Source organism: Watersipora subatra, chromosome 5 (assembly GCF_963576615.1).
Source record: "Watersipora subatra chromosome 5, tzWatSuba1.1, whole genome shotgun sequence".
Taxonomy (NCBI): Eukaryota; Metazoa; Bryozoa; class Gymnolaemata; order Cheilostomatida; family Watersiporidae; genus Watersipora; species Watersipora subatra.
In genome coordinates this window covers 57,398,257-57,418,606 of record NC_088712.1, presented here as the reverse complement: position 1 = coordinate 57,418,606, position 20,350 = coordinate 57,398,257, and the positions used below count along the sequence as shown (strand labels likewise).

General features: G+C 36.2%; 1 protein-coding gene across 2 annotated transcripts; it reads left to right on the top strand.

Annotated features, from left to right (window-relative positions):
* The first annotated feature begins 102 nt into the window (after window positions 1-102).
* Window positions 103-19,827, top strand: LOC137396157 (protein phosphatase 1 regulatory subunit 14A-like). Of its 2 annotated transcripts, XM_068082310.1 has the most exons (4): window positions 103-333; window positions 11,645-11,734; window positions 13,217-13,249; window positions 18,712-19,827. In XM_068082310.1, the coding sequence occupies exons 1-4, from the start codon at window positions 115-117 to the stop codon at window positions 18,751-18,753; spliced, it is 384 nt and encodes a 127-aa protein (XP_067938411.1). In that variant the 5' UTR covers window positions 103-114; the 3' UTR covers window positions 18,754-19,827. The 2 variants fall into 2 exon arrangements, with proteins under 2 accessions (XP_067938411.1, XP_067938412.1); XM_068082311.1 differs by lacking the exon at window positions 13,217-13,249.
* Window positions 19,828-20,350: the final 523 nt, after the last annotated feature.

Below are 20,350 nucleotides of genomic sequence, written 5' to 3'. Positions count from 1 at the left end.
AAGGTAAATCGTCACTCCGATTTCGTGAGCGGTACAGTACATGTATACAAATGCACGTGCTTTTGAAAGGATTTTTCATTCTCTAGTTTGACTTTCATCAGAAGCCAGACTAATATGGCTAGCGCTCGATCACCACCTGCAGCTACAGCTGTGAGCTTCACGGAAAATAAGAACAACGGAACTGATTTGTCTGTTGAGGATGTAAAACAACAAGAGCAAAAAACCAAATTTCTGACAATGAAATACGGACAGAATCAAATCAGACTTATACAAAAAAGATTAAAGATAGAATTCTGGATAGACGCTGAACTCAAGACTCTATATTCAATAGATGTGAGTACTTCGCAGATACATATTAATCCTTTTTTATGTATATATATAGAGTATTTAAGATTTTATATTCAACAGGTAAAAGTACCTCAGAGACCCATGTTAGCTACTTTTATGCATATATAGCAAGTTTGCTTAGCCTTGCTCTTACAAGAGTGAGTGAACATGCATTTTTGATCATTGCAGAATTTTGCACTACCTACACCTACTACCTACATAAACCTAGTTCACACCCTTTGCTAGCAGCAATTCAAGGGTCACATTTTTAGGCAACTAAGCTTATGTAATAGACATTTAAGCAGAGTTTTTAAGTTTGGTTTAGTGCGCTCTCATTTGCCTGACAACATGCTACAACACTATTGCTACACAGATTTATAGGTTGATAGAAAAAATACTAAGTTGGTAAATGAATGCTACAGTTTTCAAACAGCAAAAATGCAAATAAATTTTATATGGTAATATTAGAAATAAAATAGCCAGTCTTGAAGGATGGTGGGACATGACAACTTACACCCAAGCACTTACACTCATTACCTACTACAGAAGCTTTACAGTCTAGTAAAATGATTTATTAAGAATGTGGGAATGGCTATTTGCTAAAAGATAAGTTTTAATATAAAATGTAAAATAAAATATACCGTAAACCTATATATAATATAATATATAACAATATATATTATTATTACCCATAATATGTACTGTAAACCTCTAACTCAATACCACCTTTATTTGAACAGTTAAAAATAGTGTTCTAATTGAACGCCATGGCGTTCAATTAGAGGTTTTAGAGTAGTTGTTGATGTGACAATCATGAGGAGTAGTCTGAGCTGCTACTGGGACTACAGCAATACCTTGAGAGACGAGCTTATGTGTTCCCAGATCAAGCTCGTATCTCACTTGTTATGTACAATATTGTATAGGGTTCTTACCTTCGAGATAGGCGGGAGCGGGTAGTGGCGTTGTGAGAGAGTCATGGCGGCAACACACCTGGTATGCTACACTTTTGTTTTAGGGCTACGTAATATAAACTTTAAATTTGACTTATACTCATATAGCTTACTATGCATACACTGAACTGTAAGATTTAATCTTACAGTAAATTTAATTCCAATTTTGTTTGCATTTTTTATTTTTCTCTTCCGGTATAGATCTTTTTGCCTCGCTTTCACCTTGACTTTTAGCCAACTTGAACTCCTTTTTTATCCAATGAGAAAGACCGAGCTATGCTGTTCTCATAAGTGGCCACCTAGCGGCCCCATCGTAAACTGTCGGTAAATTTTCTTCGCATCTCAAAATTTTCAAAATCTCAATGTACTATACGTTGAAAATCGACTAGTAGCGACTTTTATAGCTTCGTTATACCAAAGTACTTTGCCTTTAGTTACCTTTGGTTGACTTTGGCCTATCTAGCACATGAGAGACACCGAAATGCTTCGGTTTCGCACACAAATAATGAATCTGATTAAAGAATGGTGTTTGCCAATCCAAGCAATCAAACGCCATTTAACATGATCACACGCTTCACTTAAACAGTTGAGCCGACTCCTTATAGGTGGGCCAACAGATTGATGGCTTTCAACCAGTTATCTGATGCTAAACACACACTTAAATCAATAAGCACCTTGTCTTACATGCCATCTTTATTCTCATTGTGTGACATTTGCACCCAAAGAAATCGTGCTAATTGCCATCAACTAGTTGGTTAATTGCCTGCTCTGATAACATGTGTTGTTTATCTTATATGTCCATAATCTTCTGTATCCATCATCAGTGATACATAAAGACTCGCAGACAAAACATTCTACCTGAGGGGAAGGGTTCTACCTGAGGGGAAGGGTTCTACCTGAGGGGGAGGGTTCCACCTGAGGGGAGGGTTCTACCTGAGGGAGGAGGATTCTGCTGAGAAACATTTTGCCAAGTTTACTGGGGTTATGACAAGTTTCAAGGTGATTTTTCAATTTTTTGTCTCTGCAATGATTACGCCTCTGTCTCTAAGAACCTCTAGGCTATGTAGCGCTGTAATTATCTTGAAAGGTAATATAGACCAAATAGAGATTTTAACACTTTTAGTCAGAGGCGATTTTGGCTAAAAAATTAATTTGGTACTCTATTTATTACTAAAAGAGTGTTTGCAGATTCCTTATGTCTACCCTAGAGCCGACAAAATATCGATCATAGAATAGGGTACGCGAGAAGCGTTCCTTAAGTCATGTTTAGGTTCATAACCTTTGAGATGTCTTCCACATTTCGATTTCAACAATATCGGGCCGACCTACAGCAAATACTCAATCGGATATCTGCAAACGGATTTGATAAAATGTTTTTAGTATATACCAAGTATTTTTTAAGGTTTGTTATTGCTTGGTTATCATAGCCTGAAATAATGAAAGTATTTATGCCTATAAGGTTCTCAAGCTATGGTTTTAATCACGCATCATCATGCACGCCCAGATTCACTGTCGATAAATCTTCCGGATTTGGCTATCGTGTAGGCCACCTTGTGATCTCAAATCAAAACACAAAGTACCGTATCGTTCCTAAAATTGCAAATGGAGCGTGATTAAAATTCAACAGTCTCACGGGTACCCAATCGCATACCCCATGCACGTAGGAAATGCAAAAACACCCTATGAACTCATGTGCTAATAATCATAAAACGATGCTATCATTGTGCTTGTCATCTTGTGAGTTTCCTGATGAATACAAGCATTTCATTGTCTTTCTTAACTGTTGTAGACCAAGATAAACTCGAGATTTATTTAAATGGGTGCATAGGATATACCCCTGTGTTATTGGCAGCGTTATTGGCAGTATTTACTACCATTAGTTGGTGAACTAAAATGTATCAAAGCCCCACCCTTGCTGGGTGGTGTATTTTAGGTTTATTGTACTAATTCCATCTCACATTACGCTGTGCAAATATCTGTTTGAGCAAAGCAGCTCTTTGTTGTCATATTCTCGTACTTGTCGGGCCGCTGTCAGGGTAAGTTATTGTGTCTCGCATTGTCAGCAGCTAATTGCTAGTTGCGGTCGGCGTTATTTTACCTGTTGTGCACCTGTCGAGGGGTCCTCCCATTTACTCTTGTTTGATTGTTGATTAAACTGGGAACCCCGCAATGTTTGCAGAGAATTTTTATCAGACCTCTTAGATTGTTGAATAGAGCCGAGACAGGCTCCATTTGCAACACTGGGTTTGGGATTAGCAGTGATTAGATATGAGTTACAGCTGTGGCTTGGCAAGATACCAGGCAAGTGTCTTCTAGTCACAGCTAGTAAAAGGTTGAGAACAGCTGTGGCCTACCGATCTAAAGTGATTGACCGGCAAACATCAGGTTGCAGCTGCAATTCCTAAAAGGCTACCAGTAACAGAAATGGTATCCAACCTTAAAGGTTTACTTGCAACAAAATTCACATCACAGTTATTTGGTATCAAAAGATTCACCATGTCTTACTCTGCTGCGATGTAGGTGCAAAATATGTGGAAAAGTGATTACAAGCTCTTATAAGCTCAAAAACGAACAGACAATCGCAGCCATCACAAAAACGCCGTAGTTTGAAATCTCTTTATTTCGATTACTTACTCGAACATTGTGATTATTGTTTTGACACGTGATGTTATCACATGAAATTAAAGGCCAATAAAAGGCTCAATTTAAAACGTCTCGTAGCACTAGTTTATGACAGACACTGCGGGTTCTACAAAAAACCCCGTATCAAATATAGATGCTCGCTACTTTACAGTTTTGTTTCAGCTTGGTCTAATCATCTAGCCGTAATCTGATCATGTGACCCATACTTCCTGCCAAATGGCGCGAAAAAATTTTTGCAGTATTTTTCGACTATCACTGGTGACTAACAGGCTCCTCTTGTTTATCAGAAGATGATATGCATTCCTTCGAGCTAAGGTTAAAAGATTAAACTAATTTTACGGTAGGTTTTGAGATATCAGTGCTCAAAGTGACAGCATTACAATGATGGTGAAATAGACGTGTACGGACAATAGACATGGTTTTATTGAATGTGTGAAGTATATTTATGAAAATATTTCAAGGAATGAGGTTGCATGAAAGTGTAAACAGAAGCCATCGTGTTCAACTACATCCCGTTTGAGCCGATTTGGAAAGGGATTCCAATCTATGACATTTTCTTGATGGCAGCGATTAACTGTTCGTTTTTTAGCTTTTAAGAGCTTGTAATCACATTTCCACATATTTTGCACCTATAACACAGCAGAGTAATACATGGTGAGTATTTTGATACCAAATAACTGTAATGTGAATTTTGTTGCAAGTCAACCTTTAAAGATCGACTTTCACAAAATTGTAGTAGATTTTATCAGAAAGTGTCGGTATTTTTCTATCATTAGCAATTGTTTTTAATGTTTGAGCTGATCTGACCACCAGAATGTTTCAAGATTGAAATCGACAAAACTTGATCATCCCTGTTAAAACTTTGAAGAAAATACTTGCAAAATGACATTTTAACCGTCATCAAGTTTTGTCAATTTTAATCTTGAAACATCTTGGCAGTCAAAGCACCTCAAACATCAATAACAATCGCAAGTGATAAACAAATATTGACACATTCTGATATAATTAACTTATGATATAATTAATTCGTATATAATTAACTAAAACTTTAGGTAAATTCATCCTTAACGCCATTATGTGGTGGCTGAAGCTACCCAATGGTGATTTGATCCTCATAAGAATGTGTCTTGATGGCAACTCTTGAATCCGGCCTTCCTGTTTCACCCCTACTGTCCTCACTATCAAAAAATTGTTCAATTTTATTGAACGGTCTCATTTACTTTACACGCAATAATAAAACTATCGACTTTTGCAGCAACTGCTGTGCATGAGCTGGTGTAACACTGATCAAAATACTATAACTCTGTTGGGTTTGGCTGGAATTTGGATTTATATCTAGGAATAATTGCTTACAAATTGGTGCCAAGACTTCTTCCTGACGGCACTGTTGAAGTTGTCCTTGATAAACTGACCTTAATATATCAATCCACAAAGTATTCATAGCTCTGCAAAGCAATTCATATGAAAATTTAAAAATGTGTTTTAAATAATTAAATTGACAAAATAAAAATTTGTAATTAATGCCATCGACCTTGACGCAGCTCTGTAGCCTTGCAGCTATAATATTTTGGTGCTTATTATTAATGCTTAGAGTGAGATCTGATGAAGTTGATTACGAAGCTAATAATAATAATAAGAGTAATGCTATGAAACAAGCCTGCCATGGATAACTTTAAAATAAATAAAAAAATATAAACAATGATGTCCTAGCAACACTTTCATTACTGCGCTAAAATCGCTATGTTGACCAAATTAATTCAAATCGATTTCCAGAATTCGATATACCGCTAGTGTTTATGCAATATCTCGAGAACTACTGCAGATATTGTTTTACTGTAAATTTCATATTATTCAGAACAAAGGTTTCTCCATGATAAGTTCAAAATCTCTAGTGAATCCCACTCTCGAACAAATCTCTTACGCTTCCTTTTCATTGAACGAGCGCGGTGAATATTTTATTGTCGTGACGATTGGGATCTGGTTTGACCATTTTGAAAAATAAGTAGAAATGGAATTGCTTAGCCAAAAGATTTTCGATTGGTCGCACGTAATTGGCAACAAGGTTGTTTTGTTGGAGACAAATTTTGATTGGTCTAGCTAATGTGTGGGCTTCGTAATGAAAAGAAAATTGAAATTTTATTGAATAGCCGATACATCGGCTTGCGGTCTGTACTGCTATTACTGCGATAGCCGATACATCGGCTTATGGTAGCGAAAGAGTTAAGATGTACCTTCTAGAAGAGGTCTCTAATTTTATCCACATTCAGTAGCTTACTGACTGGGTATATGGTTTTTGCCACGTGTGCTCCAGATGTTCCATATATTGCTAATTCAAAAAGTAAAACAGAGGTTAAAAGCTTGCTAAAAATATCAATCTTTCTAATTTCGATTGTTGTAATTAAATACTCGGAATCGCTTCCTCCAGTCACCTTTTTGCAAATTTCACTTTCACATGCTACTGAAGATGCCTTTTTGCCGCTGCCTACGCAATGTTTAATGTACAAGAAAATTATAAAAACAGACTGTCTTAAATTTTTCTTAAGTGTAATGTAGCTAAAATTAGCAAGTCCTGTCACATTGTTTTGCCTTATTAATAATATTTAAACAATTTTAATAAGAAGAAAACTAAAATTTACATATTAAAAAACTATTGCAATAATGTCTTTTGCAATAGTAGGCAAAGTAGTGAATTTGAAATTTTTAGTCAAGTTTACCAGAAAACAGTTTATTAAATTAGGCCTATGCTATTTAAGGTTATAGGCGGGTCCACGTGACAAAATATCTATCATAGTATTTGGTATAGGAGCAGCATTTATTCAGACCTCCCGCTGCTTTCAGCGATTTGTGACTAACGCCGTATCAGAGCTATTCATGACCCGTAAATGAACACCTTTTAGAATACACCGACTACCTTTGTAATGAATTATAACAACACACGATTCAGTTATAACCATACACAAGCATACAGATCACAATTCAAAAGACTGCGTCATACTCCAGTCAAATCTACTTACTTAGACAAACATAAAATAAACAGTCACCTGTTATGCAATTGAAAGTTGGAATTTGGTGTTGTGGAAGCTCTCTTGTTTGCTGCCACTTTTATTACATGGTAATTGACATGATTTGGAAGCATTTCTTGCATAGTACAGTGGAACTATGATTCAATCCAAACTTTATCATGACTGTCTGGAAATTATCAAGCCAGTTTAATTGCTTATGCCTGGAACTTCGACTGACAAATATCTGAGAATGAAATGCTGGTTTGATTTCAGTCCATGTTCCTATTCACATGAGTTGTCTAATTCCTCAGTACACCACTAGCTGTACACCAGTACACCACTAGCCTGAGATCATGCAATGGTAAGAGGAGATATAGGAACTGATTTACTCTTGAGCTGAATAAAACATGCTTTGGTATTTCCTATTTGTAGATGGTAAAAGTTATGGTGGGTGTATGACTTTCAGGTCCAATTGAGTTGACCTCCTAATTTCATGAGGAACACTATAGTTTTTGAATGAATTGAAGTACACGAAGGTATGCTATACCAGGCTCATATAGAGTCCATTGACATGGAATGAGTGCAAGGATGGTGATGCATTATTAACAGTCATAGTCTGAGATCTTGTTTAATGTTTTTAGTCTACAGTAGTTGAAACTTTATTTTATAAAAACGCGCTCAGTGTAGGTATGTTAAAATCTTTTAATGGCTGCCTCTACAGTTCATTGCTAAGATACAGTCATACCTCGACATACGAGCTTAATGCGTTTCGGAACTTGTGTGTTAATATTGTCGTATCTTGAAGCGATATTTTTTATATAAACTAACTAAATACAAATTAATTTGTTCCCATATTATGACACACTACATAAAAAAGGATATTACAATGGAAGAACACGTTTTTAATTGTTGTAATTCACTATCTACGCTTACAAAGTAACAATTACCTAGTTAGTGGTTATGATCTGCAATAAAACGTAACATTAATATGTACTACATGCAGTACGTACCATGTATGTACAGTGCTGTATGGAATTCTTACCTTCGAGACAGACTTACTAGCTGATGGCTGTATGAGAGAGACGCGACGGCAACATGTTATGTACACTAGACTTGTGGCGCTACCCAACATAACATAAACTTGAATTTAAGTTAAATGAAATTGACTAAACAAACACCTGAAGCTATTTTTCAATCTTTTACTAAACTCTAACTTTGTGTTCGTTTTAATTTTTTGACTTCTTTTTTCCAGCTGGTCGCTTTTTGCCGGCTTTTTTAAAACTTTTTGCAATCTGATTCGACAAGAAAGATCAAGCGATGCTGTTTGAAAGCGCCCTGTCCCATACTCGGCCGCTTAGTGGAGTCATTAAAGACCACCTCGTACGCTCGCATCTTAAAGTTGCCTCATATATCAAGGCAGAAACTTCCTTGACATTTTGATTGTGTCTCAATTTTCTTGTATGTTGAGCACTCTTTTGTCAATGACTGTATATATCAATCGCATATTCCTGAAAACGCATGCAGAAAACAACTTCAAGACCATGGATACATTTAGTATTAATAACTCTTATCACGTATCTGCTTCTGCAAATAGATATTTTCGGATACTTACCGCGCGTACCTCCTAAGTTACTAGTAGGGTATCTAAAAGTGTCCAGAAAGTTCTAGATTTGCTGGTAATGCTGAAATTTTATCTGTACTAACTACATGTGATGTAATACTACACAAAACTTACTTAATCTAGTTTGGGACTTTTGACTATAATGGGCAGTGACTACAATTTTTTGTTTGTACTATGTAAGACCTTCAAATGCTTCGGATGAATCAGCCATTCACAAAAGGAACCAAAAAGTAAGTAGCCTTTGGTGATTGCAAGTTGTCAATTTATTACAGCTGGTAGCTGTTTTGTTGTTCAATAATGTGATCACTAATGTCATGAAAAACTTTTCTCTATCTTATCACTTATCATGTCTTGCAATATTTATAGTAGTAACTGTCACGCCTTGCGTAATAGTCACAGCTGTTCTATGTACAGTAGACGCTCCTATAATGTATACCTTCTAAACTTAAATTCGAGATAGCATAAAAAAATTATGCGAATTTTTTGCTTCATAACACTTAATGAATTCCATATAACGTACGATGTCAAGTAGGGGCAACTTCTCAAATTTGATGTGAATGGTAACATATCTCGCTGCACTTGTGAGAAAAGCGGCGTTCGTATGGCGTTACATCTATTATATATACAACTTCCTTGACATTTCATTTCGTCGTGATTGATCATGAGATGTGTCGACGATACAGAAAATAGGTAACTGTGCAATTGTTCATAAATAAAGGCGATCGATTTGTGCTGGTGCTACACCGTCGATCTACCAATTTGAATGTCATGAGTTGGGAGTATCGCCAAAAGTTATTAAATTTATCTTAACCTTGACTCCCTGGATACAGATGGACGACAAACAGGTAGACACCGCCCTTTTTATAGTAAAATATATTTTTGTTTTGCTTTATTGTGGACGTATAATTTATTTGTTATTAGTTTTACTTTCCAGAATAGACTTTACTGTCTAGGACAAATGAACAAATGGTTTTAAAAATGGATGTCGATTATATGTGTTTTCAATCAACGTATTGTAAAATTACCGCAATCATTGTCAATAAAACTAGTAAAATTGATCAGAAAAAGGAGGCTAGTTGTTGATACAAACTAATATTATTACAGTTACGATACAGACAAGATAAAAAGTCAAGTCTAGTCTGGTTTTTTCTTTTTGTATGGTCAAAGGGTTGAGTTTGAAAAGATCTTGGAACGGATTAGGCAATTTACATGTATTTACTGTTCATATGAGGTAAAGTACTTACAACGTAAATGTTATCGGAACGGATTATTTACGTTGTAGGAGCCTCTACTGTACAATGCATAAACCCTACTTCTTACACTGAGCAAGTCTTCAGTAAATAATTTATTGATTTATCAGCTGATAAAATTCCTGAGATGAAAGGAAAGTTTCTAGTGATTCAGCAAAATGAATGTCAGAAAGTAGCTAGTACAGTCAAACTTCTATAGCAGTGGTAGGTAGCTAGTACAGTCAAACCTCTATAGCAGGGGTAGGTAGCTAGTACAGTCAAACCTCTATAGCAGGGGTAGGTAGCTAGTACAGTCAAACCTCTATTAATAGCAGTAGTGGGTAGCTGGTAGAGTCAAACCTCTATAGAAGTGGTAGGTAGCTAGTACAGTCTAACTTCTATAGCAGTGGTTCTTAACTTTTCCGCTATCAAAAACCAATGTATCGGCTTTTGCAGTAATAGAAGTACAGTCCATAAGCCGATGTATCGGCTTACCGACTGTACTTCTATTACATGAGCCAATGTATCGGCTTGTCAATATGGTTTCACTTTTCTTTTCATTACGAAGCCTACACATTAGCTCGACAAATCAAATTTTGTCTCCAATGAAACAACCTTGTTGCTAATCATATGCAACCAATCAAAAAAATTTTTGCTCAGCAATTCCATTTCTAATCAATTTTTAAAATGGCAAAACCAAACCGCTTTTTTCATGGCAAGAATAAACTCAGTGTTTTTCAACACAAAGGAAGCGCCAGAACTTTTGCGAGGGTGGGATTCACTAAACAATTTTTTACTTATGTTGTAGGGAATTTTGTTTTGAATATGATGCGTTTTACACTAAAACAATATCTGCATTGATTCTCGATATATTGCGTAAATACTAGCGGTATATCGATTTTCAAAAATCTGTTGGAATTAATTTAGTCAGAATAGTGAATTTGATGCGGTAGTGAAAGAGTTAACCTTGTTGGAGGTACTGAACTTCCTTTTTCAGGTTTTTTGTTTGCACTTTTACCGAATCAATCTTTATTGAAACATAAAATAGGATTATTTTCACATTTAAGACGTAATTATATGGTTTACTGGTACACAATATGACCTGCAGTAACCTCACTGTGTTCAAAGAACAACACCAATACAATGCATGAACTTACAACAACTTACATATCTCTTCTTAAAGACACGACCTCCCCAATCAGCGTGACTTCTGCTGTTGCCTTTGAGAAGCATTGTATGTGTCTTGACCTCCACCGGACTCAAGCTCTAAAATTTTATTCGTTTTTATTTCTTGCTTGTAACATTTTTACTCAAAGTTTTCATTATATATGACCAATAATATGTCTAGAAAGGGGAAATAATTTTTATCGACTAATTTTGTTTGAAAATCAAATCTTAAAATTATCAATTTGTGTGTTACATGACAGAGCGCTCAAGCGTAGCTTTTGGTAAAGTCTGGTTCCCATATGCGTCACAAAGCACAGTGACTGCACCGCAGGCTATTAGCGGTGAAATGGGAACCTATGCGCCGAGGACCGCCGAGGACCGCCGGTAGTTGCCGGCGGCATCGCAATAGTTTAGCGCTGTTCAATTTTTGCAAAAGGCCGCAGGCAAAACCTTCTCGAAATGCACTGTACAGGTGAAGGTCACCATTATAGAAACGACATGGCGAGCGAACATTTTATTTGATTCCGCGATTATGTTTAGCGATGCAGCTTTTATGTGAACAGATGCTGCCGAGCCTAGCGTCGCAAGCGTTTTGCTGAGCAAGTTGGTACGCTGGTGTGGCTGCTTCTGCCTATAAATATACATCTATTAAGCAGTTTTTTTATAACATCTGATCACGCTTTGTCATGCTTTTACTTTATGTAGGAAAGCTCTGGAGAGACATATCCTTGCGATGTTGACTTAGATGAAATCCTGGAGCTGGAAGATAGAGAAGAGAGGAAACAGTTTCTACTCGTAAGTGCGTTGGGAATTCTTTCAATCGCTAAAGAATGTGATCTCGTTGTAGCCTGCAGCATGTTTACAGCCTTTTTTAAATTAATTGGATGGGAAATGACAAATGATAACAGGCTGGACATGGTTTTTTCCCTTTGTCATAAGGAAGGCTTGTGGTTTTGTGTTCCAAAAATGTTTTAGAAATACTTTTAGCAAGCAAATCTCTACTTGAGAACAAAAAGTATGACTGTCTTTGCTCGATAGCTTCAAAAGTATCACTGTCTTTGCTCGATAGCTTCAAAAGTCTCTCTGTCCGATACCCACACGCCAGAATTCCAGTCGGGAAAAGAAATATTCAAGATTGTGAAACCTTTTCACCGCCACGGTTATAGATACCGGGCCCAGATGTATTCAATCCCAAATATATTGTTGTGCGAATAACATTGTGTAATTCCAAGACTTGCTTAAACTTGAAAAGATTTTGCAACCAAGGAAAAGTTTCCTTCACAGTTAACTGACTGCACACATTTTTATCACATTGACAGTAGCAGTTAACACTACATATTTGGATTTGAATAACTTTTCGTATAATTTCGATCAAGTAGCAGGTTTGTTCAACATTTTCAAAACATGAAAAGCAGACAAACAGATTTGAAGTCATTGCAAAATATCGACGGAAAACAGCTGTGACTATAAATAATGCTATTAAAATCCCTCGTTTTTCAACTAGATTATCGGAAAATTGTCCATTCAAAGTTTTTATTCGTAAAGCAGAGCGCATGCTGATAAGTTTAAACAGATGGATGATTTCTGAGAAGAGGTAATTTTTTCGGACAGTCTTAAATTTCTTATTTGTATGAAGGAAGACTTTTTGCTAACATTCTCCACAAGATGTACACACTAACCGATTGGTTTAATTCTATAACTACTGCTAGAAAGTTAATACCCGTGGTTTAAATGGTGCAAACGTTTTACTTCATTAACTTCATCAACAACTTCATCAACAACTTTATCGTCAACTTTATCGTCAACCTGATCGTCAACTTTATCGTCAACCTGATCGTCAACTTTATCGTCAACCTGATCGTCAACCTGATCGTCAACCTGATCGTCAACCTGATCGTCAACCTGATCGTCAACTTGATCGTCAACCTGATCGTCAACCTGATCGTCAACCTGATCGTCAACCTGATCGTCAACCTGATCGTCAACTTGATCGTCAACCTGATCGTCAACTTCATCATCAATTTCATCTCTTACCTTTTCATAAATCCTATTATCAACTTAGCTAGCGTTCACTCATTAGAATAAAAAGGCAATCTCTCAGTCCAACAAAATTCAGTTTTTACTTCTATTAATAAAAACTATCAAGCTCTCACGATGACAACATTTTAAAAGTTTTTCATGAGTCATTCACAGATGAATGTTATAAAACAGCGTTATCTGATGCCAATATTACTGACATATGACCAGACATTGAAAGCATGTTTTGTTCTTTTGTAGGACTTGTTCTCTGACTGTAAACAGCCTGTAACAGTGAGTAAATCTATTGGCCTACAATACCATAGAGCCAAGGCCAAGTAGCTTAATAGTTGGGCGACTTTCGCTGCCACTGCTAGCTGACTCTACCGTTACCTAATATCAGGCACATGTTTGCTTACTTTACACTCCGCTTTACACACAACTTTCAAGAGCTAACAAATGGTCTTATATCGGTCTATAGTAAGCAACTAGAGAGCTGCATATTCTGAATAAGCATACTCAACAAACAAGCTATCGATTGCTTCTAAATCATACCGTTAATGTAGAAGCTAATCACATACTTTTAAAATGTTCCAAAAAACAAATACTTTTGATGTTAAAAATATCTTATAGCTACAGTAAAGGCGTGGTCACACGAGCGCCGAACCGACTTAGGTTTGGTTTGATTCGGAAGTTGTTTTACTTTGGTTCGGCTAAGCCACATGTCACACGGCATCTGAAGTCACTTCGCTTCCTAGATACCATACAGGACACTGCTTCATTGGTAGTTTTTATGTATTTGAGCTAAATATTTGTATTGTTAACAAAAACCTTTGAGAAACAATTATTAATTATAATTACGCAGCAGATTTATCAAAAGATCGTTCAGCTGCTCAAAATAAATTGCTCGATACAAAGACTTTGCCAACCCTTCCCATCAACATAGGTACATTTTTATTAACATATGAATGTTTTTCAATGCTGATTACATAACAAACAAAAACAGTCTTTATCATAGTACTGTGGTTTTACATAAATAAATCAATCAACGATACTTCATCAGGATTAGTATGACACATTACTTATATTCTGCACGAAAAAAATCACAACCATTCTCTTACATTTATGCAAAACTTAAGTGCAACATCTTACATTTATGCAACTCAATCACAAGTCTGGGTGAGTCTTGTCGTAAATTGCTTTATGTTGTTTATTTAACGAAATAAAAGCATCGTCCCATTTCTTTTTTAACTTTACTCACACGCACTTCAGGAGAAATGTGACGCATGCTTGCTAAAATTTTAATCAGCCAATAAGAGCAAGGGTTCGGCCACGAAATTTCGAGCAGGACCGAAATGGTTCGCTTCGGCCAGATATGTCTTTGGCCGAACACTTTCTAACTGACAGCGATGTCGTTTTGAGGCGTTTAGTTCGTTTCAGCTCTCGTGTGACCACCCCTTCATGAAGAACTTTGCCGGTATCAAGTTCTTCATATGTTAACTACCTTAACTCGATTTTAAAGTTTTCTGATATGAAATCTGAGCTATTTTAATGCCTTATCACTGTTTGCACCACATGAAAACAACATGCCAAGGATGACATTCATGATGACATTATCCAATTCGTTAGCACACTGTTACATGACGAGACAAGTCTGTTTACTTAGTGTGATAGTTAGTACCCTCAGCTGACTAGGATCTCTCTCAACTCCCTGTTTGGTAAACACCACAGGTACATTGTAGTCCTCGTTTAATGAGTTCTAGTTAAGTAGTCCTAGTTTAATGATGGTGATTTGTTCTGGAAAACCCATTGACAAATGAATTTGTCATTAAATAAATCTCAGAATTGTGAAAGCCTAGGTTAGGCCATTTCGTCAGCATTTGGTGAAATGGTATATTTTACTTTTATATATTAAAGCTTTTTTTACTGTTTTCGTATATATACTAAAGTCTTATTTAATATTTTAGTAATAAATTTCAAGGTTTTAAAAACCTATAATAAACTAGAATATCTGAAATGAATCGGCCTAACCATTTGACAGTATGTACGGTAGTGTACTGCTGTACATATAGCATCTTTTGCTTTTTATTATTTCTCATTTTATCATATATATTATAGATTTATTGATCCCTGAGTAGTAGTATTTTTTTCTTTTCTCTGACAATATAAGAGTATTGAACTACCCTAGGACACTTATGTATTCGCCTCATCTAACTTTCGCGTTTTCGCAGAGTCATGCTCTCGCGAAAATTTCATGTGCGAAACTAAACTATCATAACGAACAAGCGAAAACGCGAAATTAAATAGCTTTGTTCATTGATAGTCCAAGAAACAAATGGCAACAAGCGATCAAATTGTATTATCGACCTCGCTCACACCATTCTACCTGCGGTTCACAATTACAAACTAGTCCCAAATTGAAATTTTTTTCTTATTGGTGAACCAGGCCTGTATTCTCTGGGGTGTTTGGCCGGCTGAGCCGTCCCAACTTTTTAGGAACTTACCGCGGCTAAGTACAGTCAAACTCGGATAACTCGCCCTCGGATATAATGTAACATTTCATCTCAAACACAAGGTTAACTCGAACGGATTTGTTTGGTCCGCTCCCACGCAATGATAAATTGCTTCAGATAACTCGACCTCAACATCATTTATTCGAAAAGTTATTTGCCCAACGGCTATGGAGACGGTTTTTATTGCTGTAGAATATCACTTTGTTCGAAGCCATAGAGACAAACATCAACATTTAGTAGTTCTTAGGCGTCATTATTATCATCATCAGTGGCAAAATATTCTTGTTAACGACCTTTATAAAGGTTTGTAAAATATCAAATTTTACCAAAAATCCTCTTGGCCATGTCCCATCGGAAGCGTGAAAACCTCCGTATGAACTTAAAATAAAATCGGCAAAATTGATCTTTGTTAAAACGCTCAAAAGAAAAAGATGTCTTTTTTTCTGAGCGTTTTAACTGCGGTCAAGTTTTGCCTATTTTAATTTAAAAATGTCTCGTCAGTCACATCACCTAAAACAAAACAAATCTCAAAAAATAGAAAAATGTTGATACTTTCCGATAAAATTTTTTTTTAACTTCACACGAGGGGTCCGGCTGAGGCCCTACATAAGAAAAACCTGTTGGGGGCTTACACCGCCCCCTCAACACCCCCAAGTATTCATAACTAATCGCTTAACATTAGCCGCCCCAACTTGCAACCAGTGAATACAGGTCTGCGGTGAACTGAACCTGAGGAATCTAATTATGTTAGTTCCACTGCATTTATTTTCACATCACTATATTTTTGCACTCATCAGAGCTGCGAAATTAAGTTGCAGTGAAATTTTACTCTGTATGCTACTCACGAAACTAAATACTAGCGAAATATAAGTGTCCTAGGGTAGAAAACGAACAATACACACAAACAGATATAATCCCAGGAAGCATATGTTCTATATGATAAAATACTGAGCAAGGGATGGGGAAAGGATGGCTACATTGCCAGTTGCCTAGCAAACTTATTGTACGTGTACGATGACATACAGTTACCCTCACAACTGTACAGCCGTAATTACATGGATTTGCGTTTAATGCCAGTTGCCTAAAGGCTGGTTCACACTATATCGCCGTATCTCGGCGTTGAGGTCAGAATTCTTTGGTGACTGTCAATGATAATAACGTTCACACTATCACAAACCCATCTGTGTTTGCATCAGTGAATACTTAGCAATGTAATGCTCTTATTTTTCTTTTTTACGAAAAACCCTCTGTTTTTGCGGGCTCGAATTAAATACTAGGCCCGCAGCAATTATCATAAACGGAAATGAGTAGATTACGCTTTTCGCAACAGCGAATCACTATCGCCGAAATGGTGCTTATTCTACAGGTTGTTGATGCTCGGCAAACTATCCGGAAGGTTTGACGGCTGCAAACTGTCCCAGCATGTCGTGCTTCATCAAGTGTTGCTGTAAGATGCTTCGTTGATGCAGAAGTTTACGGTGCACATAGTAAACGGTGAATTCTGAAAAGAAAACGCTGACAAACAGCGATATAGCCAACTTATTCATCTTATTGTACATATGCGATGTCATGAAGTTACCCTCACAACTGCACAGCTACTGCACCATCGCAGTTAAAAGGGATTTGAGTTAAATGAGTACTGAAGCAGTTTGAAAGTCTGCTGTTGCTCCGAGTTGTTGTTAACGAGTACCTCATCAAACAATGACTACCTGTAGTTATAATTTAGTATGATTAGCATCAGATACCAACTTGTTGTATCAGCATCAAATAAGCACAGGAACTCAATACGAATACATGTATAACATAATCTGCTTCCTTCAACACACTGTAGTTGTGAGACAATATGTATGGCTGATTCCCGACGCATTGAGGCTAACAAGCCGTTATTGTTTCTAGCACGCAATCTGTTATCGACTGCCTCCTCAATAAATATTAGCAGTTAAGGAGGCAAAACGTTTCCATTTATTTGCAATTCATTACTATCAGTTTGTGTTACGGTAATCTGATTATATTTGAAGTAACCTGGCCTTAGTTTTCCGTATAATTAATAGCAAAGTGTAGTCTGGATCTCATGAGTTGAAGAAGATAGCCTAAAGGCTGGTTCACGCTGTATGTTGGGAATTGTCCTCTCGATGATTATTTATCAACTATATGCGCCGTAAACCAATGGGATCTTTGAGGCAATGCGGATTATCGAGAAACATTGCAGCCGTCAAACCCTCCCGATAGTTTGCTGAGCATTCATGGCAGTCTGCACAATGTGAACCGCTTCCGCGATGATGATTGGCTGTCGCTGACTGCTTCATCTGTATTTCCTTTTATCATACATGTAGTTACTGCGGTACTAGTATTTCATCATTTCAGTGATGACATCATATAATGAGAACACCATGTTCGCTGATTTGCTGATGTAAACTCGGATTGGTCCGCGATAGCGTGAACAATTTTATCGCTGACGATCACTGATGTATTATGGGATGGATGTCGATATACTGCGATTTAGTGTGATCCTACCTTTAGTATTCAAAAAGATGTACAGCTGAACGTGTAAACGAAACAATAAGAAATCTTAATCAAAGCACTTCTAATGCATTTCTGTTTAATCACTTGTTGTTTATTGATTACCTCTTATTCACTATGCTTCCATGATGCGCATGAATCGTAAATTTGAGCCAGTCTGCAAGTTAACCACATCATAGAAATGGCATAAATCCGCAAGCCAAGCGAGGTTTGCGATTCACAAAACTTTATCAAATTCATCATCATGCTTGCGAATTATGGAAACAGCATTTGCGAAATGGTGCGCATTAAAATACTGCACCAGCTATTCCATTTTGAACATTTTCAATGCTTTCGTCATACTTTATCGACCGAGTTTCAAGTTTTTGCATCGCTAAAACACGCATCGCTAACTGCAAAGCTAATTATTCACTTATAGCGTACAATTCCTTGCCTTTTTTCAACAAGGCACCGGAGTCAATCCCCATCATTCGAATATTCGAAGAAACACTTAATTCGCATGATAACACAACTTGCGCACAACTCCAAACACGCATGATGTGCTTCATGCGTGTCATGGAAACATAGTGATTGCTTATTGATTATCTATTATTGTTTGTGAATCAATTTATAAATTAGATTCTGAGAAATATTCTGCAAAACCATTTTGAATCAAGCTATTTCCTGTTGAATGTTCTTCTATGCATTTGTACTTGTATATTTACCACACTTACTTGCTTACAGGACTTTGTGGATGAAATTTTGAAGCGACTAGACACCTTGTGATGTATATCCTAGCGTTTGTACAAGAGCTTCAATCAATGTCCCTCGATTTACATTTCACTGTAGTCAAAGAGCTGATCTCTTTTGCACAAGAGACTCGATTTTGCATTTTTACGCAATGCATCTTATATTCTTGGCTTATGCCTTTTTATCTCTTATAACTACTATACACCTAAATGTATCAAAGTGCATTGTTTTTCTTACTTTTCGTTCCACACATTTGATAAATCACTGCATTTCCAGGGTATGGTGTTATTTGAATATTATTGCCATCTTTGTGCGCCATTTTAAATCTAACTTGTTTGCACTTTCATGAAAAATTTATTCTAAATTTTTTGAACATACACTCACTTGAACCACTTACAAAACAATTTTTGAGTGTCATATTGCAAGTTAACTATATGTTAAGCTGATTTATGTTCAACTAAAACAATTATGTTCAACTAAATTTCTTTAAATCAACTTTTAAAAAAGAAAGCTGTAGATAACATCATGTTCATAATAAACTCACCTGTGAATAAATTATTTATTTTGGTAAGATGGTACGGATTAAGAACAATTATTTTCAAATTATTATTATTTGAATGAAACCCAATATTTCCTTAACTTTTCTTAGTCATATTAGTAAAGACCTCTCAAAGATCATGGTAATACCGAACCATGGAAATGCAGTGAAAGAGAAACAAACTGAAATTTCTATTGTTACTTTATGCATGGATTTGGAATACTTTACTATTGCATGGATTTGATTTTTTTTCTTATTTTTATGTACAAAACTTGTATTTATCATTCCCGAACACTGAGCATAACTCCTTAGTGTATGCATGAACCTTAAATATCTTGTGGATATGGAACATATAAATTATTAATAGCTATAATCAACTAAAGCTATTTATACTACAAGTTCATTCTTTGAGTCTGTCGTTCTTTATTTATAGCTGTGTAGTTTATTTAAATTTTTAACACTAATTGTAAACTTTGTCTTTACACTAGCCTAATTTCCTGAAACCTGTTTATTGAAAACAAGCTACTTTTCTACTTCTATCAGCCATAAACCATATTGTTATAATAAAGTTGTTTCTTGTAATGATGTTATAATTGTGCGGCAGTTTGTTATATGTTACACTTAGAAGTTTTTAGCTATGTTGTATTACTGTTTGCTTCATCTTGCCTCTTCTAAAATGGTTGATTTGGAATGCGTTATGATGTCTACCCTGGTCTAATAGCCAATCTAGAAATCAAAGACTTGTGGATGCAGCTTTGCCAAATTTAGTTTCATGTTGTGGCTAGTAGCATTGCATTTGCTTCACAAAGTTAAAATAATGCGTTCTTGCAAAGCCACCAAAGGGAAGTGTAACTGAAAAAAACCTCATAGTCTCAGATTTTGATGATTTTTTAATATGTTGTTGCCCATGTTGAAAAACGCTTAAATCCCAAATTTTGATCTTTTAGAGTCATCGGTTCAGGTGCTATGAGGATTTGAACTTTGATCATTTGTCGATCGAGTTTGAGGGCATAGCACATCTAGCTGATTTTAGACCCATATAAATTCAAGAATATACAAGTTAAAGGTCTAGATTTTTTGCGTTTACACACAATT

Excerpts from the sequence above, each read along its gene's own strand:
- LOC137396157 (XM_068082310.1), top strand. The coding sequence starts at position 115 with ATGGCTAGCGCTCGATCACCACCTGCAGCTACAGCTGTGAGCTTCACG. Across the intron at positions 334-11,644 it reads AGACTCTATATTCAATAGAT|GAAAGCTCTGGAGAGACATA; the intron begins GTGAGTACTTCG and ends TACTTTATGTAG. Across the intron at positions 13,250-18,711 it reads ACTGTAAACAGCCTGTAACA|GACTTTGTGGATGAAATTTT; the intron begins GTGAGTAAATCT and ends ACTTGCTTACAG.